The 24874-nt window shown below is 35.1% G+C and overlaps 2 protein-coding genes across 2 annotated transcripts; one reads left to right on the top strand and one right to left on the bottom strand.

The window, feature by feature from the left end:
* Window positions 1-5366: 5366 nt before the first annotated feature.
* LOC134267250 (uncharacterized) lies at window positions 5367-7877 on the bottom strand. Its single transcript, XM_062749470.1, has 4 exons — window positions 7800-7877; window positions 7567-7686; window positions 7048-7138; window positions 5367-6379 (listed from the first exon to the last, which is right to left on the bottom strand). Exons 1-4 carry the CDS (start codon window positions 7852-7854, stop codon window positions 5458-5460), a joined length of 1188 nt encoding a protein of 395 aa, XP_062605454.1. The 5' UTR covers window positions 7855-7877; the 3' UTR covers window positions 5367-5457.
* Window positions 7878-20516: 12639 nt separating this feature from the next.
* On the top strand, window positions 20517-22759 carry LOC134267249 (uncharacterized). The gene is made up of 5 exons (XM_062749468.1): window positions 20517-20587; window positions 21463-21609; window positions 21694-21789; window positions 22181-22268; window positions 22549-22759. The coding sequence occupies exons 1-5, from the start codon at window positions 20524-20526 to the stop codon at window positions 22757-22759; spliced, it is 606 nt and encodes a 201-aa protein (XP_062605452.1). The 5' UTR covers window positions 20517-20523.
* The last annotated feature ends 2115 nt before the right edge of the window (window positions 22760-24874 follow it).

Raw genomic sequence — 24874 nt, 5'->3', positions numbered from 1 at the left:
AGGATCTCGTTATTACGAGTTAATTATCTCGTAATTACGAGAAAAGATCTCGTTATTACGAGTTAATGATCTCTCTATTACGAGAAAAGATCTCGTAATAACGAGAAAAGAGCTCGTTATTACGAGTTAATTATCTCGAAATTACGAGTTAATTATCTCGTTATAACGAGAAAAGATCTCGTAATTACGAGAAAAGATCTCGTTATTACGAGTTAATTATCTCGAAATTACGAGTTAATTATCTCGTTATAACGAGAAAAGTTCTCGTAATTACGAGAAAAGATCTCGTTATTACGAGTTAAAGACGAATAGGGCCACATAAAAAAATATTTTCATCTCGTAATTACGAGAAAAGATCTCGTAATAATGAGAAAAGAGCTCGTTATTATGAGTTAATTATCTTGTTATAACGAGAAAAGATCTTTCTCGTTATAACGAGATAATTAACTCGTAATAACGAGATCTTTTCTCGTAATTACGAGATCTTTTCTCGTTATTACGAGATAATTAACTCGTTATAACGAGAAAAGATCTTTCTCGTTATAACGAGATAATTAACTCGTAATAACGAGATCTTTTCTCGTAATTACGAGATAATTAACTCGTAATAACGAGATCTTTTCTCGTTATTACGAGGTCGTTTCTCGTAATAACGAGATAAGTAACTCGTAATAACGAGATCTTTTCTCGTTATTACGAGATCTTTTCTCGTAATTACGAGATCATTAACTCGTAATAACGAGATCTTTTCTCGTAATAACGAGATCATTAACTCGTAATAACGAGATCTTTTCTCGTAATTACGAGATAATTAACTCGTAATAACGAGATCTTTTCTCGTTATTACGAGATCTTTTCTCGTAATAACGAGATAATTAACTCGTAATAACGAGATCTTTTCTCGTTATAACGAGATCTTTTCTCGTAATTACGAGATAAAAATATTTTTTTATGTGGCCCTATTCGTCTTTCGTAATATGCAACCATTCCCAACGATAAATTAAGTCCAGGCTTTTTGATATCATTGACAGCTGTTTATTCAATAAAAACGGAACTCGTTAATTTACTTACCTTGTCACTGGTCATTTGCAAAATTATTTTTTTAGAAAACATTCTGGTTGTACACACTACTCTGTAGTTGATATTAAAAGATGCTCGAGTTTCTTATTGAAAATATCTATGTGGTTTTGGAGAGCAGGTATTCCGACAATATATGTCCTATTTTTGTATTCATATGAAGCAGACTTTGTCCATAATTATACGTGAAAAGAAGAAAACACTTGCTGTGGCCTTCAACTCGACATTGTCAATTAACAATAATTGTTGTTTCTATTTTTATTATGTCGATACGACAATCCCGGGTTGAGCTTGAAATAAAAGACATCAAAGAGTCCGACACATCTGTTGAATGTTTGGATATTTTACTTCAAAAATACGCTTATGGTAATTTAACAACCAAGTAAGTTTTCTGATAAACGTGATGACTTTAACTTTTCAATCGTACAAACTTCCCTTAATTTAAGCAGCAATATGCCTTGATCACCTGCATACAGGGTTCATATCTCTCAGTTTATCCGATAGCGAGAGAATGAACAAATTCTAAAACGAGGTAAATTATTGACAAACAAGTTGATGAAACAAGGGTATCAGCAGTCTCGTTTAAAGTTATCAATACGTAAGTTCTATGGTCGATACAATGACCTTGTCAGCAAATACAATTTATCATTGAGTAAAATACTGACTGACGTTTTTCATACTAGTTGTTAGTCCCTTATTTATTCACTGAATTGACGACGGATTTTCCCTTTTATTTCCCGATCATGACCAGGAGCACAGGTGTGACCGGTCGGCAGGAGATGCTCACTCTTCCACGGCACCTAATCCCACCTCTGATGTTTTGGAGGTCAGTGTTTGCTTTGCTCCTATTTGGTATTGTTTAGGGGACGTTTTTCATTGCTCTCAATTAAATAGATAACATTCGTCAATTTGAGATTTGTAAGTTTTCTTACCTATGTACACTTGTTTTTGAAACTGAACTTAATCTTAACAACCTGACCTTGGGTCAAGTTTAAATTGTGACATACCTTAAAGTCATAAGCAACCTGTCAAGTATCAGCATTCAATCTTTGTTCACTAGTCTTTATGAACTGGACATGAATTATACACTTTCCGACAGTGAAAAATACTAAAAATAATATAACATTTTAAAGTATAAAATAGTATGGAAGAATTAAATTCAGCTTTTCCAAAAGACAAAAATAACGAAGAATGATTAACCCAGAAACAATTAAAATACACAAGGTATGATGATGGCAAAGATATGGATCCCTGGAAACGATCAGGTGCCTAGGAGGAGTGAGCATTCTCTTGCAACGTGGATTCCGCTGTTTTGTTCAGGTAGATAGAGCGATCCGTAGCGATAACGTAACATTATGAAACATTCAGACAAAAAAAAGACCCAACGATAAGTTGTATATGTACGAAAGCCGGATAGGCTCATTTCTGAGAAGATAAAAAAAATTTAAGTCGTTATAACGAGTTAATTATCTCGTTATAACGAGTTAGTATCTCGTTATAACCAGTTAATTATCTCGTTATAACGAGTTAATTATCTCGTTATAACGAGTTAATTCTCTCGTTATAACGAGTTAATTATCTCGTTATAACGATTTAGTATCACGTTATAACGACTTAATTATCTAGTTATAACGAGTTAGTATCACGTTATAACGAGTTAATTTTCTCGTTATAACGAGTTAGCATCTCGTTATAACGAGTTAGTTATATCGTTATAACGAGTTAATTATCTCGTTATAACGAGTTAGTTATCTCGTTACAACGAATTAATTATCTCGTTATAACGAGTTAGCATCTCGTTATAACGAGTTAGTTATATCGTTATAACGAGTTAATTATCTCGTTATAACGAGTTAGTTATCTCGTTACAACGAATTAATTATCTCGTTATAACGAGTTAATTATCTCGTTATAACGAGTTAATTATCTCGTTATAACGAGTTAAACACTGGTCTTAAGTTGATATATCTAAATGATAGGAAGTATAGCATATAAAACCGAGTCGATCAAGTTTGTTTAAAGTGTGTATGATAAAGATTTTGTTGAAAAACAGCAAACTAGTTTTTTTGTTTTTCGAGGGGTTGTGCCTTTGATTGTAGTTCGTTTATGTATAAACGATGCAGTTGATTTGTATTCTTTACTTAAAAGACCGAAGACAAATACATATATATATACGGAAACTTATAACTGCCTCGTGATGTTGTGTTGGCAGTACCCCTCGAATTTTACGCCCATGACCTAACTGCTGATGTCTCCATATCCCCCTTCTGCAAAACATTTTTGTGTATATATATATAATATATGTTGCATTAATGCCTGCGTTAGGCTGCTATTATAAAGTATTAATTTAGGTTCTTAGACATTGATTATGAAAGCTAATAAATCATCCAATACATATAAAAAAAAAATACTGTCTTTTATCGGAGAAAGTTGTCATACCATAAATTGCCAAAGTTTGAAGCAAGTACATTTGGCAATATATTTTTTTTAATATTATGTCCTTGGACACGTTCACGTATAAATGTGTAAATGTGTTCAAATAAAGATTGCTATACTTATCAAACTGTGATTATTGACAGCCAGATAGTTCAGAATTAAAATTATTTAAACCATATCGCAAATTAAATTTGCAATTTTATATCAATTTTAAAGTTACGTACGACTGATAATTATCAACTAAACATCAATGGCATTAAAACTACAGCCATTTTTAATTCCTATATTGCTATTGAATTTGTAAATAAAGGGGAAACTTATCATTTCGTTATAACGAGATAATTATCTCGTTATAACGAGATAACTAACTCGTTATAATGAGTTAATTAACTCGTTATAACGAGATAACTAATTCGTTATAACGAGATAACTAAATCGTTATAACGAGATAAGTAATTCGTTATAACGAGTTATTTATCTCGTTATACCGAGTTAATTAACTCGTTATAACGAGATAATTAACTCGTTATAACGAGATAGTTAACTCGTTACAACGAGAAAACTAACTCGTTATAACGAGATAATAACTCGTTATAACGAGATAAGTAATTCGTAATAATGAGATAAAACTTAGTCGTTATAACGAGATAATTAACTCGTTATAACGAGACAACTAACTCGTTATAACGAGATACTAACTCGTTATAACGAGATAATTAACTCGTTATAACGAGTAAAATATTTTTTTATCTTTTCAGAAATGAGCCTATCCGGCTTTCGTATATATGTATTTGTAAACAGGGCAATTGTAACGACAATATAATGAATAATGTGCTATTTGTTGGCTTTAAAGGAGAGTTTTGAAATCTTTGTAAGATGAAGTTATTTTTCAGGCAGTAGTCTGCTTTGGTTTTTTTTAAAAACAAATGACGCTACAGAGGACATGCTAGACTTGCTCATGTTTTAATTAGTGCTCTCCTTCATACTTTTTGATAATGTCAAATATATATGTTTAACTATGGTAAAGAGCAGAGGACAACAATACAAAAATGAACATAGAATTAAAAAAAAAATTTTAAAAACCAATAAAACATGGAGACTTAAGCAAGTCTAAGGACATGTTTTATCTAATCATTTGGAGGTAATAGTGGAATATAACTACAAGTACATATATATGCAAGGAAAGTTGGCGATGGAGAAACTGGTCAATCAGTTAATCATTGAGAGTTGTCTAGTTTTTAATCTTTTGATGTCGTAAAAAGTCATTTAAAGATAAAACTTAAAATTAATAAAATTTGATTAAAATAAGATAAAATTGAAAGATAAATACATTGCAAGCTACTTCTGTCTTCACTCAACACTTTTTGCTAAAAGCGGAGGATATACTACAGCATAGTTTGTGGACGATGCTTCAAAACATTCATCCTCACAACGTCAACGGACAGAAATCAATTTAATACGGTTACATAAATTGGTTTCCAATTTATAACTTCAGTTCTATGAAAGCTTTTGTAATTGAATTCTACATAAAAAAAAGACATTTGAGTTTTAAAGCCAAAAACTTTAAGGTCAGATTTTTATAATTATATTACATGCTTTATATTTTAGATGACAACTTTACTTTTCTTCTAGATTTTACAATGAAATTTTTATAAAAGATTGACGATGACCTTTCAGCTTATGTTCGGAGAAGGATCACGAAATGATTATGGCTTTTTTTTAAATAAAAAAGGTAAGACATTAAATACAGGTATATGTAAATCAATTAGATTCATGTCAAAAATAGTCATTGTCTTCCGCTATTTTTTTTTTTTCCTTTAGCACACACTAAAAAATTACAACGTCTTTAAAAATTCATTCAAACTCTTGGCATATTTATTAGATAATTGTAACTAATATAAAACTTTACCAAATAATGATTAAGTATGGTTTCTTTATATTGTTTCATTTAGTACCGTGACCTTCAGTTAAATTAGGGTCACTGTCAACATGTTTCAGCTGTTTTAAAGCTTCGTCATATCCGCCGGAAGAATGTTTACTGCTCCTGGCACTGGCGGTTTGAGCAACTTCCGGCGCAACACCGCCCCCTATCGGAGGATGTGTTGCCTTACTATGATTTAATTTTTCACTTGTTCTTTTGTCTGAATGACTACCACCACTTGACCTAGCAGACTGTCGCTGCTTCAGTCTTTGTTCTACGCGGCTTTCCATGCTTGAATTCTGCTCTTGTGTATCAAATTTTGCTTCACTTTTGAGGTTATAATTCCCAACTATTTCACTCTGGCGTTGTTTATATTTTTCGGCATGTGAAATTCGTACATTAGACAACTGCAAAGAAGTAGCTCTTTTTGCTTTCCGTTGACTGTCAGACTCAGCTTCAGTCGCAGATATCTGAGATGATCCTCCAGCTTTGTCATTTTTAGAAGAACTAGCGTTGCCGCTGGATGGTAGTTCAGTCTTTTTTTCCTTTCCAGGACTACCAGGAACACTTATATCAGATGAATTTGCATGTTTCTTTTCGTCTATCAAACTGCCAGGGATACTTGATTTAGAAGATTTAGCTTCTTTATTATTTTTTACTTTACTACCAGCTTTTGCACTTTTTTGACCTTCACTTTGGCCTTGCTTCTCGTCTTTGACCTTGTCCGTTTTGACCCCAGTTCCGTTAATGATCTCCATGAGGTTGAGGTCGTTCTGGCCCTGTAGTTCCTGTAATTTGGCGTTCTGCGTGGCCTCCTCTATCTCGAAGAAGGAGGGGTCATTGACCTGTAACAGCTGCATTGCTATGTCGCTTCTCCTGTTGTCCACGTCCGCGTCCATAAACCCCACCTCCTCCTCCGATCTCCTGGTTCTTTGTTTGTACTTCCTGTGATGTAATTAGAACAAACTATTAGTATTTTTAACTTAAAGCAAACAAAAACAAAGAGAAAAAACAGAAAAAAACCCAAAGCAAAACAACAACAACAACAACAAAAGAAGCAAATAAAACACACACACACTCTCTCAACCTCTCACACACAACTACAAAAACAAAGTAAAAAAACAAACAAAAACAACAACAAACAAAGAAACAAAAGCAAGCAAACAAAACAACAGCAACAACAGTTCAAATTGATATTATATTGACTCTCGTCTGCAGAATATTTGATAGGCGTATTTCTTGTTAAATGTTTGATAAAAATAAATATAAAAAAAATAGTTAAAATAGTTGTAATCACAAATCGCTTCGAAAACAGATTTCCAAACACTTTTTGTTTAATTTTGAAAGATTCTGATGTTAGTTTTAGATAATCACTATAAATACACTAATAATTATTTTCAGCTATCTAAATGCAAATTGATGAAAACAATGTTCTGCACATAATTACAGCTCTTAACAGTTACATATTTCTTTAAACTTTATACCATACGTACAGCTGGACTCATGACAGCTCATTGACTATGATTTTTAAGTTCAGAGTAAACTGAACAAAACGTCAACAAAATATTAACAAATAATAAGCAACTTCATATAAATATAAAGATTTGACTTACCTTTGACTATTTTTCCGATACACAAGTACCACCACAATACATATCACAATCAGAGCGACGATTCCACCCAGGACGGCCGCGGTAGGGAGTTCTGAAAAGAGTCAGGCATCATTTGTGTTGTCTGTTAATTCAATTAAATTATGCCCATTGTTTAAGATACATTGACTAACAGTAACAGGGGGAAATGGAGTGTTTCCACCTGAATTGAGGAAACTAAGCAAAATATCCTACTTCTGCATCCTTTTATCACCTCCATGATTCAAAATTTGCGCTACTTTTAAAACAAGCATCATTTTAAGGTCTAACCACAAACTATCACAATTTTAATTATGGTCTGAATTTTACATAAAAGACAGGGCCAGATTCGGTAGTTACCATACCTTGTCCTTTGGAAAGGAATATTAATTCATACTTTTTTATGAAGCCTCTTTAATGTCTTTTTCTTTTTATACAAGTTTATTGAAAAAACACTAAAATATTCTTTCTTAAAAAGACAATTGAAACAAATGGAAGACCTACGTGATTTTGGAACTGGTCCATGGGCGTCTACGTCTCCTTTGTTGTTGTTGTCACCCGATCCAACTATGACTGGACGTGTGTCTGATCCATTTACTGCTCTGGTTCCTGTGGTCATCCTACCTGAAACCAAAAGAACGTTCATCAAGTGCTACTAAACATTCACATTGTTAATTCAAAATACAATATTTGATATATTGTTTGAATTTTAAGCTTTTTCCCTTTCCTAGTCTTACCTGTTCTGTGGTCAGTCGCTGTTGTCGTTGATGTGCCTTCTGTTGTATTGTCCATTCCTGTTGAGTAGCTGCCTACAACTATGTTCGTAGTAGTAGTAAACATTTTACAGTTTTCCTCAAAGCACAGTTTTAAAACAAGGAAATCATCAAAATAAAATTTATTTAAAAAAAAACCAAACTTTTGTTCCAGTACTAAAGCTGCTTATATGTACATGTATATCCGTTTGAAAATAAACATGATGAAAGCTTATTCAATAAAATAAAAACTCATGAAAATGATAATAAGAAAACACACATCTTTCAGTGACAAGAAATTCACGTGCTGAGACAGTCACGTCGTTTGTATGGTGTATAAGGAGGGTAGTGATAAGAGGCCTAGGTTAGAGGCTGAATTAATAATGGTTTCCTGTCGTCCTCCCGTGACCGCGAGAAGATCTCTCCACTACAACATCCGAACACAAAACTCCGCGCTGTCTGACATCCGTAAGATAAAGTTTACCACAGAGGCTTATGTTTTTCTTATACACATACTTATAGAAAACAGGAACAGCGAATACTTGTTTCGAAAATTTTTTGACTTGATATGCGTGTCTCAGTACAAATTAATGTATGTTTCACTGAAATTTTAAAATAATTTTTACTTTTTAAAAAAAGGAAATTTTAATTTTTTGGAACCAGGATAATGTTTTTTTTAAATGTTCGTATCGAAGTTATTAAGCAAAGAAGAGGACGGATTATAGGTGGTAAATGAGAAGGAATATAAGTGGCTGGGGATGGGGAGTAAAACGATAAAAGTGGGGGGGGGGGAGGTGTTAAAAAAAGAGGGAGAAGAAAGAAAATCCAACCTTAGCCCACAACCCAATTTGAAGGGCAAATGAAAATTTAAACGTTCTTAATAATACATAAATTATATAAAATATTTTACCTCTACATTGACATAATTATCCAGAAAACACTAACTATAAACGTTGACACTATTTTCAACACACTAGAACATTTTACGTACATCCGGTGTTAATGTCTTTGTCCGCTTTTCACAGGAAAGCCGAGTCTCCTCCAAGTACTTAGGATGCACGGACTAAGTCAACGTTTACCTCTCATTGTATTGCGGGACAGTATCGCAATTCATTTTTGTTTTATATTACATGCAATATCAACTGAACATGTATTTTATTTGCATGACATATGTCATGCACATCCCATGTTTTCTTTGAAACTAACACTCCCCGTTCATTGTGATGTAAAAACAGGCTCTTTTAACCTTTGTCTTACTCATGAATGCATACATGTACACCGTACATCATGAATTCGGATTAGTTTATTGTAATTGTGGAGGATGACAGTCTTGATTGCAACGTAAAATAATAGCTAGATGAACGCGAAACAGCCTAAGATTGGTCACTTCCGGTGCTGTCTGACATCTTGTCATGTGATCGGAAGTTGAACAGGATGTTGTTAAGTCAGTTAAGACTTCTAAGTAGCATCGTCTCTTTGAGTAGATTACATTATTACTAATCTTAGATGTATGGTCAGGCGTCAGGAGTGCCAATAATTTCATTGCATCTTGATGATGTGTTATAAATAAAACAATGGTTCAAATTCGTTGAAAAGGTATTTAGTTAAAATATTTCAAAGAAAGAGGTTTAATCGAATACGCCAAAATATGTGCCACGTAAAGAAATTTTACATGAATTTAATTTTGGAAAGGATTAAACGTCTCACTTGACACTGTTTGACGAGTCGTTGATATTTTTTGCCCCCATTTTGTCATGTTGATTAGAGGAAAACATTTTAATCTTATTTATGCCTCAATCAAATGTGCATTTATTTTTGTAAAGGGTTTCTACATTTGCCTCCAGCAACACAGTATTTTCATGATGTTATTTTCCGTCATCCCACGAGAGCATGGTATATTTGTTAATATGTAAGTTTTAAAAAATTGGGTAATGAGGAAAAATATACTACTCATCTGTCAATAATTTTAAATAATAATAAAGGTGGAAATGAGTAACCCTTTTCAAAAATGAAGTGACTTTTCTCAATTTTCTGATTTTCTTAATTACAACTTTTCGAAACACAGAATTTTTTTTTGTAGCTAACAGTTTCATTAGACAATTAACGATTCTTTATTGAAAAGTAACTTTCTCTTATAACGGTGTAACACGACAATCATCGTACAATATACACGTACCCATTGGTTGTGAGTGGGATAGCTCTTTTATCAAACCCGCGACAGGAACTATTCCCCTAGAGCTTGTCCGAGGGAATTAGTTCCTGTCAAGGGTTTGATGAAAGAGCTATCCCACTCACAACCAGTGGATAAGCGTTTTATTATACTGATGTATATTATAATTTCTGAGTCTATTGATTTATCGCTGGAAATCAAAATTGGCGGTAAAAATTGCATGAAAATCTTCCGAGTGGTGGATAGCAAAAACTATACCCCGGGGTATAGCTTTCTGTGCGTGGAAATTTTACCTTTTTAACTTTATATAGGAAACATTTTAACAGAGGTATAATAATATATCAAACTTTTTTTCCTTTCCAACATTATTTTTAAATGAAGAGCGCTAAAATGATAATATAGATAAAGAATGATATCGTATTGATTTCTTTGAATAATGTTGGTTGTCGTGTTATAGTAGTAAATATATTACTGGAATGTTCCTGTTAAGTTAATCGTCACATGCTCATATAATAAAAATATGATTTTAGTGTAGCCTGAACCTGATCCTTTATTTAAAATGCTTGTGATTTTGGAAGAAAAGTGTCAACACAGCATTTCTATTGGAATGGTTTTATTGGGTCTAGTTCACTTGATTTAGATAGAGAAGCCACGATGAACTTGGATCCGAACCTCTGCCTCTGGTGCTGGTGTGAAGCAATCAAGTAGTTCACCTTCAAGCTGGTTGTCTGTTCTTGGAACATATACTATAGGTGTGTTTATGTAATACAACAAGATGCCCTAACACTGTTAATTCTATACAGGAATAAAGTACCAAAAGCATTAATTATTTTGTAAGGTCCTGTTCAAAAGCACAAGAGAGGAATATATGATTATAAGGTTGCTTTGTCTACCTTTAACGTAAATGCATGAGTTGACATAGCTTTTTCTGTTTTTAAACAATCTCGAACGATTGTTTTTCTGATTGAAATATTGGAATATCAAATCATAAGATTTATAGTCTATATAAACAATTAAAATAATCGGGAGCAGAGCATGCAAGGATCTCCAAAAACATCATAAGTGGGATAAGGTACCTTGAGTTAGTAGATATCGCCTGCTAACCGGTCACACCAGCTGTATGCTCCTTGTTATGGTCGGGACTATCTATAAAATTTGTTTATGACAGTCAACTTTGTTTTTTTATTTGTACTCCAGTGGGACATTTTGTTTTGCTTTGAAGTCTTTAGATTTTGCTTGTACCATGCTGATTTGGACGAATGGCGAATGTTTTTATCCTTTCCTTATGAAGTTAGCTACTTATAAGATGTCCAATGAATCTTGGACTCGGAAAAGGCATGGTTAGTCTTGAACATTTTGAAATCAAGTTGTTGAATCTTAAGAAAAGTTACATTCTTGTATCTAATTGTCAGGAGGCCTTGATCCTCCTCCATGGCACCTGATCCCACCTCTGATGATTTGGAGGTCCGTCTTTGCTCTACTTCTATTTTCTATTGTTTCATGGACTTTTGATTTTGAATACTGTTCGTTATCTCCACATGTTTTGTCTACAAATTAGCATGTCCAGCAACTGACCACCTGTAGCAATGCCGTTGTTTGTGCGTACAACAAAATTTATGATAAATATGATGACTTTTTCTGTTTATTCGCCAGCTTCCCTTACTTTTGCAGCAATATACCTTTGTCACCTGCATACGGATTTTAAATATCTCTCAGCTGATTTGAAAAGCGGAGCGGATAACGGGGAAAATATTTCACTTGCGGATACAAGCACCAAATTTTGCATGAAGGTTCCTTGACTATAACTTGAATAAAAAGCATCGTTGGCCATTCAAGTTTCGGCCATTTTCAAAATGGCCGCCACTTATTTCAAAATGGCGTCTATTTTCATAATTTTCCCTTAATATTTTTAATATTCCTTGGTAATATTTTTATTTCTTGTAAAATTAAGAAAGGAAACCGTGTCTATGACATGAATGGACCCCCATTTTATATAAACATACAATGCGCATGCCCGTAAATACAAGTTGTACCTGTTTTAAGGACATGAGACCTAATCTTCTGAGCAGTTACAGCTGCATAAAGCAGTGCAAGGTAATCCGGACCTGAAACATTTACAGTTCCCGGAACAACTTATTTTACACCCACATTTCAGTAATTCCTGGCATGATGCGGCAATTGGTGGCAAGGATGTCCAGTGTGGGACCCAATATCCACTTTCTTTTTCCCAACCCCACCCAGAAGGTGATGGTAAAGTTTGCCACTTACAAAGCGCCTGACCCCATGTATGTCCAGCCTGCAATACAGCTCTGCTAATATGCTCTTCAAAAGCAGCTCTTGAGGGAGAAATGCCATTATATGGACGCTGCTTACGAGCAAAGAGATCAAGGCGCGCTTCATTTACTTTTTAGCTCACCTGAGCCGAAGGCTCAAGTGAGCTTTTCTGATCACTGTCTGTCTGTCTGTAAACTTTTCACATTTTCGACTTCTTCTCAAGAACCGCTGGGCCAATTTCAACCAAACTTGCCATAAAGTATCCTTGGTTGAAGGGGATTCAAGTTTGTTCAAATGAAGGGCCACGCCCTCATTCAAGGGGAGATAATTGGGAATTAATGAAAATTTAGTGGCATATTTTAAAAATCTTCTTCTCAAGAACCACTGTGCCAGGAAAGATGAAACTTATGGGGAAACATCCTCAGGTAGTGTAGATTCAAGTTTGTTCAAATCATGACCCCCGGGGGTAGGGCGGGGCCAAAATGGCCGACCAAAGTTTTACATAGAAATATATAGGAAAATTCTTTAAAAATCTTCTTCTCAAGAATGACAAAGCCATAATTCATCATATTTATATGGAAGCATGTTCAGGTAGTGTAGATTCAAGTTTGTTCAAATCATGACCCCCCGGGGTAGGGCGGGGCCAAAATGGCCGACCAAAGTTTTACATAGAAATATATAGGAAAATTCTTTGAAAATCTTCTTCTCAAGAATGACAAATCCATAATTCATCATATTTATATGGAAGCATGCTCAGGTAGTGTAGATTCAAGTTTGTTCAAATCATGACCCCCGGGGGTAGGGCGGGGCCAAAATGGCCGACCAAAGTTTTACATAGAAATCTATAGGAAAATTCTTTAAAAATCTTCTTCTCAAGAATGACAAATCCATAATTCATCATATTTATATGGAAACATCCTCAGGTAGTGTAGATTCAAATTTGTTCAAATCATGACCCCCGGGGGTAGGGCGGGGCCAAAATGGTCGACCAAAGTTTTACATAGAAATATATAGGAAAATTCTTTAAAAATCTTCTTCTCAAGAATGACAAATCCATAATTCATCATATTTATATGGAAGCATGTTCAGGTAGTGTAGATTCAAGTTTGTTCAAATCATGACCCCCCAGGGTAGGGCGGGGCCAAAATGGCCGACCAAAGTTTTACATAGAAATATATAGGAAAATTCTTTAAAAATCTTCTTCTCAAGAATGACAAATCCATAATTCATCATATTTATATGGAAACATCCTCAGGTAGTGTAGATTCAAATTTGTTCAAATCATGACCCCCGGGGGTAGGGCGGGGCCAAAATGGCCGACCAAAGTTTTACATAGAAATATATAGGAAAATTCTTTAAAAATCTTCTTCTCAAGAATGACAAAGCCATAATTCATCATATTTATATGGAAGCATGTTCAGGTAGTGTAGATTCAAGTTTGTTCAAATCATGACCCCCCCGGGGTAGGGCGGGGCCAAAATGGCCGACCAAAGTTTTACATAGAAATATATAGGAAAATTCTTTAAAAATCTTCTTCTCAAGAATGACAAATCCATAATTCATCATATTTATATGGAAGCATGCTCAGGTAGTGTAGATTCAAGTTTGTTCAAATCATGACCCGCGGGGGTAGGGCGGGGCCAAAATGGCCGACCAAACTTTTACATAGAAATATATAGGAAAATTCTTTGAAAATCTTCTTCTCAAGAATGACAAAGCCATAATTCATCATATTTATATGGAAGCATGTTCAGGTAGTGTAGATTCAAGTTTGTTCAAATCATGACCCCCGGGGGTAGGGCGGGGCCAAAATGGCCGACCAAAGTTTTACATAGAAATATATAGGAAAATTCTTTAAAAATCTTCTTCTCAAGAATGACAAATCCATAATTCATCATATTTATATGGAAGCATGTTCAGGTAGTGTAGATTCAAGTTTGTTCAAATCATGACCCCCGGGGATAGGGCGGAGCCAAAATGGCCGACCAAACTTTTACATAGAAATATATAGGAAAATTCTTTAAACATCTTCTTCTCAAGAATGACAAATCCATAATTCATCATATTTATATGGAAGCATGCTCAAGTAGTGTAGATCCAAATTTGTTCAAATCATGACCCCCAGGGGTAGGGCGGGGCCAAAATGGCCGACGAAAGTTTTTAAAGATATATATAGGAAAATTCTTTAAAAATCATTTTCTAAAAAATAGCAAATCCATGATTGGTCATGGGACTACTTTTGGATTTAAATTTTACAATAAAAAGCCATTTTCTACTTTTTCCTACCCCTAGTGCTCAGGTGAGCGATGTGGCCCATGGGCCTCTTGTTTGACACTGCTAGACCAATCGTACATGATGACAACAAATTCTTCTATTACGTTGATTATATGATCCGTCAATTTGTCACAAGGAGTACTCAAGAACCGAAACACTTCTGTGGCCATTTCAAAAACATTCCAGGCCTGTCATGCTGTCTTTTTGCCTTTCCCAACAAAGGCTGACACTGTATCACAACCTGTGAATGCATGAAAGAATGGTAATGCTTTTGATCTCGGTCCCAGGGATCTAACAATGTCATGAATCGGTATCCATCGCATATCTTTGCCCTTTCCAAATGTTATCCATAAGTGATTCACATTTAACTCATCAAAAACAGACACACCAATAACAACAACGTCGGTATCCGAGCTGACTATGTTGATTGATCTGCTACCGTTAAGTGCTGCATGTTTTGTATGTAGGAACATACGAGTGTCAGCTTCTTCATGTTTGCATGGTGATATAATGTCGGTATCTATAGCTTTGTTACTAACAACAGTTTCCTCTTTTGTTACTACTATAGTTGCCTCTGTAATCATGGATACAATTTTATCTGCTAAAAAACGAAGTAGTTCCGTTTTGTTTTCATCACATCGAAGGAAAGTGTTCCATGACTTTGGGGGTCTAGTGTTTCCAGTAACTTTTCGTCTAGACCCCATGCCACGCTTTCTTCGAGTTTCTGCTTTAAGACTATCGTTTTTGTAAACATCGAAGACAATGTCTACCCTCAAATGGCCTTGTGCAAGGGAACTGATGTGCGGCAAGACAATGTCATTAGCATAGTTATCAAAGGTTCGACTTTGTCCGGGTTGTTTTGAATTGACTAATGACGCACCGTCAATTACCAGTGAGTCAACTATCGGTTCATTATTTGGCAACTCTTGACCACCCTCCAAAATAGGCATCAACTGAGATTTAACACCGGTATTTAATAAACCATTTTGTGACAGTGAGGGAGGGAATTTCTGATTTTCATGTTCAAAAAATTCTTGTAGATCGCATTGCCTACTCTGACAGGAAATAAAAAGCCTAGAAAAAAGGCTACAGTCATCTTTTAAATTTGCCAATTTTGACTTTGAAGAATCAGATTTTGGTTTGGGATTAAAAAGGCGAAATTTGTTCTTTCTAACAGGTTCATAAAAACCTGGATTATCACCTCGCATTCTTAAAAGAAATGCCCTATATTGTTCTCTCCCAATATCTCCTATGTTCAATATTTCATCTGCACTTTCAGTTTCTACAACAACTTTGGTATCTTAACTATAAAGTTCCGATGACTCTTCTTCAAAGGGATTTCCCATTTCCAAAAACGTATTTAGAAGCCGATTCACTTTTGCAAAAAAATCCTTCTGAGCAGCATGAGTTTCTTCATGAAGTTTTCCTTTCTTCTCGTGAACATTTCCACATACTCCTGTAAACTCTTCAATAAGTCTGCTAATCTCTGGTCCTGCCACCATCCAGCGCCTTAAAGCCGCTGGATCTTCAGTTAACCCTATTGCACCACCATCACCTTTTACAATAGCATTGTTCTGCTCATGGGCTTGGTCAATTGCAATGTTTGAAAACTTGCTATTTGTCTTTCTAACGGTAAAATTTCCTTTTTCAAATTCTTGGTATATGTCCGGGTGCTTGGTTTGCAATGCAAGCATATCCCGAAGGTGAATTGGTAGCCATCTAGCATAATTGATGTGATCTAGGGCAAAAAAATATGGGATTAGATCTGATAAAGATTCCTTATAAAGCCTGAAATCTGATTCTCTGTAAGACCTTACAAAGGAGAGAACAAGAGATTCCAAATTTAGCATTCTTGACCAAAATTTAAATTGTGGAATCTTTTTATCCTGTTCTGAACACCAAGAAAATATGTCACCCATTTCAATTGCATCACAATTATCAAGTTCCTTTGCGTTTTGGTATGCCTTTTTTATCAGGTTATACAGACAGCAGGCAGTAATCTGATGAGCTTGTCTTGTTTTAGCTAGATTAGAAAATGTCAAGAAAGACTCAGCAGTTCTAAAAGATGCAATGTCTGCTTCAGATAATGCTGTCACCCAGCCGCCTCCTTTTAACAAATCACCAAGCAGTTTGAAAGCTGCCATTTCAATATGCAACCCTCCAAACATAACTACAAATCTATCTTCTCCATAAATTTCTGGCCATTCCCATTGTATCTGTTTGGCAAGAACAAATAAAGGTTGATCACAAGCCATCACAGGCGTTTGTCTAGGATTTAGAAAGGATGTTACTGCCTTCACTTTGTCCATTGCATGTTTCATTGTGGCAACTGAATGAGCCTGCTCCTGTAATAATGGCAGCAATGAAGAAATGCTGATGTTTACGTGTGGCCCCCTTCCTTTCGACGAATGATATGCCGACCATGAAACTGTCTCAACATCTAGCACTTCATTTGTTAAACTTACAACTTGAAGCCATTCATACTCGAGACGGAGGTTACGGACAAGATAGTCGTGATCAGAAATGATCAATGGTGTGTGAAGAAGCGGTGGATTTGGTTTCGATTTCAGGAATGCTGGTTTTACATTTGTATATGTTTCTGGAAGACAACTTATAGCTTTTGATTTCCCGGTGCCATGAAATGAAGTAGTTGATGTTGTAGCAGAAGGATTATGATCAATATTATCAACTGCAGATGTTGTGAATAAGCCTTTTTGTAAAACAGCAGGACAAACAATACCATCTTCAACGAATTGATCAAGAACAGATTCCCCAAGCTGTGTTGATATTTCCAAAACTCGATCATATGAAATACATATACCATGCTGAAACAGGGCATCTATCAGCTGTCGCTTTCTTGTTTTTGCATACAAAAGAAGACCAACATATATAGCAAATGGTGGTTCGCGGTCACTTGAATGTCTCAAGTTCTCATTTATGTTTCTGTTCCCTTTTTTGTGACTGTTGAAGTACAAAAGCTGTGCTATAGCAAAGTCAGACATTGTTAGACCATTTTCTAGTTGAGACTTAATATCAGGTCCATGCTCAATCATTGACACGAGGTCAACTAAACAGCGTGGAACAGAATCAATGATATAATCTCTATCAAAATGACCAGAAAATGTTGGATGCTCGGAAAATATTTCTCTACGGACAATCTCACTTGCTTTAGCAAGATACATGGCATCGGTATAGTCACATGCAGAAACAAGTGCTGGGCCAACATCTTTTTCAAAAACCAGTAAAACCTCTCGTCCTTTGTGGAATGCTTTGAGGTCTGGAATTTCAGACAATAATTTATTTTTCAGACGTTCTATTTAATGTTGAATTAACTTCGAACTGTTTAAGTCTGGATTCATATAAATGGCACAGATCAGCCAATTTGAATACTAAACCTCCTGTACTTCCGCGTTGTGATTCCACGATATGAGTAACTAACTCAGCAAAAACAATCTGATCGATTTCAGCCTCTGTGTCTGCAACTTTTGATATCGATTCTTGCTTCCTAAAATGTGCTCTTTCCTTGTTGTACAAGGATGTCAGACATGCCGCATGATACTTAAGTTCTTGTGCAACAACATCTCCTGCACTTAATTTTGCCAAAAGTTTCTGATCTTGCAAGTTTTTTGCACATTGATAAATTCTTGTGTTGATTTGCATCGTCATAGCTTCACGGAGTTCAGAAAGCGGTGCTTGTTTCTCACAGATAAAACATTCTTCAAGATGTAAGGATCGTTCTTCCGTTGATGCACTAGTACTTTTTCTAGTAAATTTGGATGATGATGGCACATCAGAAAGAGTCATATCAGGAGTCTGATGTCTTTTTTGAGCTCTTTGAAGTTTTGTGTTATTAAAGAGTAGTCGGCATGACTCGTGATATTTTGCTTCATTTTTTATCAAAGCAGCCTCTATTCCATCACCTTCATCGATTCGACTTATATCGAGAGGAATAGGCATTTCATTGATCTTTGCAAACTCTGGGATATTCTTTGACAGAGTTTTATACCCTGATTTTGCCATATCGTGTTTCATTGGAGGGGATTTGAGTGTCTCAAGTTTGTCTTCCTGACATATAAAACACTTTGACCAATCTGTGCTTTGCTTCTCCTGAGCAGATAAAGAAAGTCGAATTCTTTTCGACATAGTAACCGATAATAAAAGACAAAAATATATGAGAAATTCAAAGGCAAAAACAATTGAACAATGAAGTCCGTTAAACTTTTGTAAGATATCTAAAGAACAAGATTCACTATTTAGGCCCTGTGATTTCCTGAAAAACTGAAACTGCTTTTGCAGTTTACTTTACCATGCTTTAAAAATCATTAAAACCCTTGGCGATTGCGAATCAATAAAAATGACGTAAGTTTCTGACTAGTAAATGCATTATGACGGCATGAATTTTCCTCTTATTCTGAATTTTTACAGTTATATTTCAATATTTCGTCCAGAGTTCAACCTCTGATCTAAATTATGTAATTTTCAAATAGTCTTATCTCAAGTATACCTGTTTTCAATATTGCAAGTTCAAATTTTGTTCTATACTCGGCATTTTATGACATTGAGCAGTGAGGGACCTTTTTTGTGCCAGCATCTACTGCGACATGGGACCTCGATTAATGGGACCGGTCCTTGATCATCGGCGACGTAAGGATCAGTCCTTAAATCGCGACTCTAAAGCAGACGCTCTAACAACTGCGCCACGAGGACGACTTTCGCTCATTGAAGTTTTACGTTCCTTTAAGGATTATCTCACTCAACGAGATTTTACTTTTTACTTTCTGAAGGACTGTTTAGTTTATTGAAGGCTTTATATACATTTTTTTCCTGTTATTCAGGCCCATGAAAATAGCAATGAAGGAATTGAACAGCTGCTACAAGTTTCAAAATCGGTTTCTCACTACCGCGATTATATGTAAATTCCAAAATAGGGAATGATATAATGCGTATTTTTTTCCTTAATTTAATGCATTGAAGCTGGAATATAATTTAGATAGTCTTGTTGTACCTCTAAAATACCATTAAGCGCCAAAATTATAATTATTTTGGCAGTAAAAAACTTTATATAAGACCAGATTGTAAAAAAAAAATGACGCCATTTTGTTTTAGTGGCGGCCATCTTGAAAATGGCGGAAATCGCGGTGGCCAACGATGTTTTTAGATAGAGTAGCATCAGATAGACATCTGTGCCAATTTTCATGCTTGTATCCACAAGTGAAATATTCTGCTAATTTTTTGATCTAAGCCGCTACACTAAAATGATTGACCAAGTTCTACGTATGAACAATTTTTAAAACAAGGTAAGTTCTTGACAAAGAAATTGATGAAGCAAGAATATCAGTAGTCTCGTTAAAGTCATCATTTAGTAAGTTCTATGATCGATACATTGACGATGTCAATCAATACAATTTACCATTAAGTCAATTGCTGACTAGCGTTTTTCATACTGATTGCTAGGCCATTAATTTTATTGTCCAAAGATTTTTCCGTTTTTTCCCGAACATGACAAAAAGCGCAAGGCGGATGAGACCGGCCGGCAAGGGATGCTCCTTTCACTATGGCACCTGATCCCACCTCTGATGTTTTGGAGGTCCGTGTTTGCTCTGCTCCTATTTTGTATTGTCTAATGGGTTTGGGGGTTTAATACTGTTCGCTATCTCCACATATATCATCGTCTTGAATATCCCAGATGTTTTGACATTTTGTTGATTTATCTATGTTATGAACATTTTACAATTTCTATTTTATCTAGCTATTCACTAGTTACACCCAGAACTGACATATTGGTGGGAAAATAGCTGAACTATCTAAAACCATGGATATAAATACACTTAAAAAGCATGGAAAAGGAAACAATAAATACGATTATCAATATTTATCAGTGCCACATATAAATTTTCCTGTTCTTTCATGTACATGTACCTACTCAAAGGCTCGTCAGAATCAGAGCGTTTAATTTGATTTAATTAAATACATTACTGGAAACAGGAAAAAATGGAGTGTATTTGGTTGTTTAGATTGTTAGTTTCGATATTCCTTTTTTGCCCAAATGCATGGGGTGAGTATAATGTAAAATATCAATAATATATGTACGAGGACAATTGGATAATTGAACATTTTCAAATATTTGTATAACCTGTGACTGGAATGCGATACTTGTACGAGAATGGTCAGGATATTTTCATTATTTGTACATTGATTGGAATACGATATTCGTACGAGGACGTCAGGATGGTTTTGAGTATTGATGTAACGTGAAGCGGTCGCCCTTCCAAGGGAGAAACAGGCTATTCTTTGCTTAACTTGCCTGGAATAGAGGGAGACTCTACTACATCACTAGGAAAGCTTCTTCTCTGGCGATGCAGTGAATTTCCCTTTATACTGTCGGCTCTACTTCTCACTGCTCAGGGAAGCTTCGACTCAAAGCTAAGCATTAGTTCTCTTTGAGTGTCTTGAACTCTTCATGAAGCTACGGCAACCAATGCCGTTCCCGGACACGAAGTCCGTACCTGGACACAAAGTCCCAGCCTTGGAGCTTCCTGAAGCAGATCGGAACCTTCAGTTACGGCAACCCCCTGCTGTCCACAGACACAAAGGCTGTATATGGACACTAAGTCCAACCTCTTAGACTTCCTGAAGCAGGACACTAGGCACCAGAGTCACTACGCTGACACCAATTTTGTAATGTGGAAGCGGTCACCTATCCAAGGGAGAAACAGGTTCGCCGTTTGCTGAACTTATCTGACAGAGAGGCTCTACTGCATCACTAGACAAGCTAGTTTACTAGCGAGACAGTGAAGATCCCAATACTGTCCGCTACATTGATAATATTTGTACAACGAAGGTCGTGAACATTTTAAATATTCATGTAGCCACTGAGTGGAATACAATACTTGTACGAGGATGATCGTGAATATTGATAATATTTTGCAGGTGGTTGGTCTTTTTGGAGTGACTGGACGCCGTGTTCTTATCCCTGTGAGGGAAAAACAAAATGGAGGAGGCGCCATTGTATGACTCAGTTTTGTAATGGCAACTATTACGAATCTGAATACTGTCGGCCCCAAGACTGCTTACCAGGTAACTTTGAATAATACAGTTTATGAAATATGATGTGTTTCTTACTGACCCCATGGTAATAACATTAGAAAATTCTTCTTTTAGAAACAAAACCCCCAACAGTGGCTTTTCGACAAAATTTCAATAATTCTTACCTCACAAAAGAAACAAAGAGGTATGTCAAGTCCACAGTTCGGGAAAGTTTGACTCTCCCACGGAACAATTTTCTGAAGAAAATCACACGAAAAAATGAGTAAACCACAGCTCTTTTTTTCAACGAAAGCAATAGAAATATTGATAAGCATGTAACGAACATGAAAAGGAAAATTCAAGAAGTTACCATCCAAGCATCTCGCCCTGAACAGAACAATATGAATGCTAAACAAAAATTTCAACCAACCTCCAAAGAAGAAGGAAAAGGTACAGTAATTGGTAATGAAGCTTTTATCCAAATTGTAATATACAACATGGCTCTACGGCTAAAGAATCCTATTTTGTTTATTTATTGATTGTAGGAGAAGACCAGATGCTTTTAAAACTCACCAACTTATTTTTAATTCACCACTTTTGTAATTTTATGATATATTCTCAGGGGGAAATGAAAATGTTGTGATTCTGGTATCTGTTCCCATTCTAACAGCATGTGGAGTTTTATACACGATCGCTAAAATCTACAAAATGTAAGACATAAATGACATTAGTTTCATTTACTTAAAAAATATGATATCGACCTTGGAATAAGCATATTTTTACCATAGAGTGAATACATTGTACTAGTAATGTATGAGAGTAAGTTCGTTTAATTTTTTTTTGTTATCTTTCCAAAAAAAAAAAAAAAAAAAAAATTGAAGTATAATGCAAGTTATTTAAATTGTCATATGTCCAAACATCATAATAAATAAATGTTGTTAATGTTGTTTCTTAATTAAAAAAATCATTTATATGTTTTTAAAACATCAGAATAAAAAACAGACAAAGGAAAGCCAAAGAAGCTAGAGAAAATACAAAAGAACAATGCCATTCCCCGCCTGCAATTAAGATTTCTTCCACAGAAGAGGAAAAAGAAGTACGAAAGTATGATTACGTATCCTATGACGATATAAGTAAACGTAGTTCATCCAGTAACAGCTCACCTTCTCATAGCTATGTCTATGACGTCACTTGGAACTAAGACCAACAAACTGAATAACCAAAGCATAATTTTATTTATCATTGAATATCGTACGTATTGATGGTTTTATAACGTGATGCAATCTTTGTTTTAGTTTAAATGTTCCCGTACAGTAAATTAGTTTATGTATTATATACACTTTATTTCCCTTTGTATTAATATTTACAGTTCATTTAAGAGATGGATTTACTTGTTGAGAAATTAATGAGGACACGAACTATGATGCTTCACGTCTGCATATTCCATGAAGCCCGTAAGTGTAGTTCGCGTACCTCATGAATTCTCCCAAATTAAATTCATCTCTTTTATCAATATGATTTTTCTGAAGATGATATATTTGTCATTTAACGATCATTGTAGATGACTGGGAAATAATGGAAAAATCTGTCGACAATTCAATTCATATATAATGGCTTAACAATAAGTATGAAAAACGTGAGTTAGCATTTGACTTTATGATAAAATGTATTTGCTGACAAGGCCATTGTGTTGTCCATAGAACTTACGAAATGACAAGTTTAAACGAAATTGCTGATATTCTTGTTTCTGCAACTTGTTTGTCAATAACTTGCCTCGTTTTAAAAATCGTTCATAAGTAGAACATACTTTTGCGTATCGAATCATCTAAGAGAAATACAAATTGTATTCAGGTGATGAAGGTATAAATATGGCAAATTGTTTTTTATGCTATCGAATGTCATAAATGTGTTTGGCTTTATATAATTCTTTATTTTTTTCTTTATTAATATGTATTTATTAGTATGTATTTTAAAAAGTCATTTACGAATACTCTAGTTTTATTTAAGAAATATATGTAAAACGTTTGTAAATACAGGAAATATCGCAGCGTTTCATAGAAATGAACAAATACATAGATTAATACATAATAGTCATCGTGTGAAAATAATCTTATCCGTATTTATAATTATGTATATGTGTATTTTTTCTAATAAAAACTTTTTATTCTGAGAATATTTTTAGTATTTCAGCACAATAGGAAAACCCCACATGTATAGAATTGTAGACTAGAACTATAAATCATACTTAGAAAATGAAAAACTCACCCTTCCTGAATAATATCTAAAACCATTCCATATATTTATTTTCGTCTTCTGCCTTGTTCATAATTAGGGGGATTAAGCATCGATCCTAAAAATTACATCTCTGAGATTGAAAGATTAAATAGAAATACAATTTATGTATTTTATACCATTTTATACCATTCAGCTTCCTCTGATTAATCTCGTCCTCCTATAAGATATTTTTTAAATATAGATAATAATGAATAATTCTCAGTACATGTAATATTCAAACTGACTAAAATTAAATTAAGAACTTAAACGAAACAATATTTTTGAAAATGAATAGAATAAAAATAAAAGGATTTTTAAACAAGATCATATGTAGAGGTTATATAGGGGGTACCTGATAAGGAAATACCAACCACAGAACACTTAATACAAAAAGGTTACTAACGAACACCATATAAAGATTTGTCACCAACAAAATACCGGATAAATAGATTTGATTGAAAGGTTTTCCCCCAAACCACTGATAAAGAAATATCACCCACAGAACATCTGTTACAGAGAAGAGTAGTATAAACCGCCTAGATGGGGGGTTCAACTGAGTGCACTTTTGGGGCTGTGGGGGATAGGGGGTTCAACTGAGTGCAGCTGGGGTGAGATAGGGGGTTCAACGAGTGCAGCTCCTGGGGGGGGATAGGGGGTTCAACTGAGTGCAGCCCCTGGGGGAGGATAGGGGGTTCAACTGAGTGCAGATTAGGGGGTCTGTGGGGGATAGCTGGGTCAACTCACTACAACCCTAACCCTAACCCTAGGGGGCTAGGTGGGTTAATACATAGCCCCTATATGTCCTATACGGGGTGTTTACACTGTGTTTACATTATACACTATACGCTGCTACTACGATTCACAACGCTGCTACTACGATTTTGGCAGCGACTTTTATACCTGTTGCATCATCTGTAAGGGCCCTGTGCAAAAAATACGATAGACCTACGTTTTTATGCTGACTACACAGGTATTACTTGGCAGCGATTCAAGTTTGTTTAGGGCCTTGTGCAAAAAATATGCTTACCTATGCATTGTGACG

This window comes from Saccostrea cucullata, unplaced genomic scaffold (genome assembly GCF_032062105.1).
Source record: "Saccostrea cucullata isolate Sc308-1 unplaced genomic scaffold, CSIRO_AGI_Scuc_v1 ctg1734, whole genome shotgun sequence".
Taxonomy (NCBI): Eukaryota; Metazoa; Mollusca; class Bivalvia; order Ostreida; family Ostreidae; genus Saccostrea; species Saccostrea cuccullata.
This window is presented reverse-complemented; position numbering and strand designations above follow the sequence as displayed.

What these genes read in the sequence shown, in the direction of transcription:
- LOC134267249 (XM_062749468.1), top strand. Translation starts at nt 20,524, where the DNA reads ATGGAGTGTATTTGGTTGTTTAGATTGTTAGTTTCGATATTCCTTTTT. An exon ending in CAAGTCCACAGTTCGGGAAA is followed by an intron (nt 21,790 to 22,180) that starts GTTTGACTCTCC and finishes ATATATTCTCAG; the next exon opens with GGGGAAATGAAAATGTTGTG. An exon ending in ATCGCTAAAATCTACAAAAT is followed by an intron (nt 22,269 to 22,548) that starts GTAAGACATAAA and finishes TTAAAACATCAG; the next exon opens with AATAAAAAACAGACAAAGGA.
- LOC134267250 (XM_062749470.1), bottom strand. Translation starts at nt 7,854, where the DNA reads ATGGACAATACAACAGAAGGCACATCAACGACAACAGCGACTGACCAC. An exon ending in TGGACCAGTTCCAAAATCAC is followed by an intron (nt 7,139 to 7,566) that starts GTAGGTCTTCCA and finishes GACTCTTTTCAG; the next exon opens with AACTCCCTACCGCGGCCGTC. An exon ending in TATCGGAAAAATAGTCAAAG is followed by an intron (nt 6,380 to 7,047) that starts GTAAGTCAAATC and finishes ATTACATCACAG; the next exon opens with GAAGTACAAACAAAGAACCA.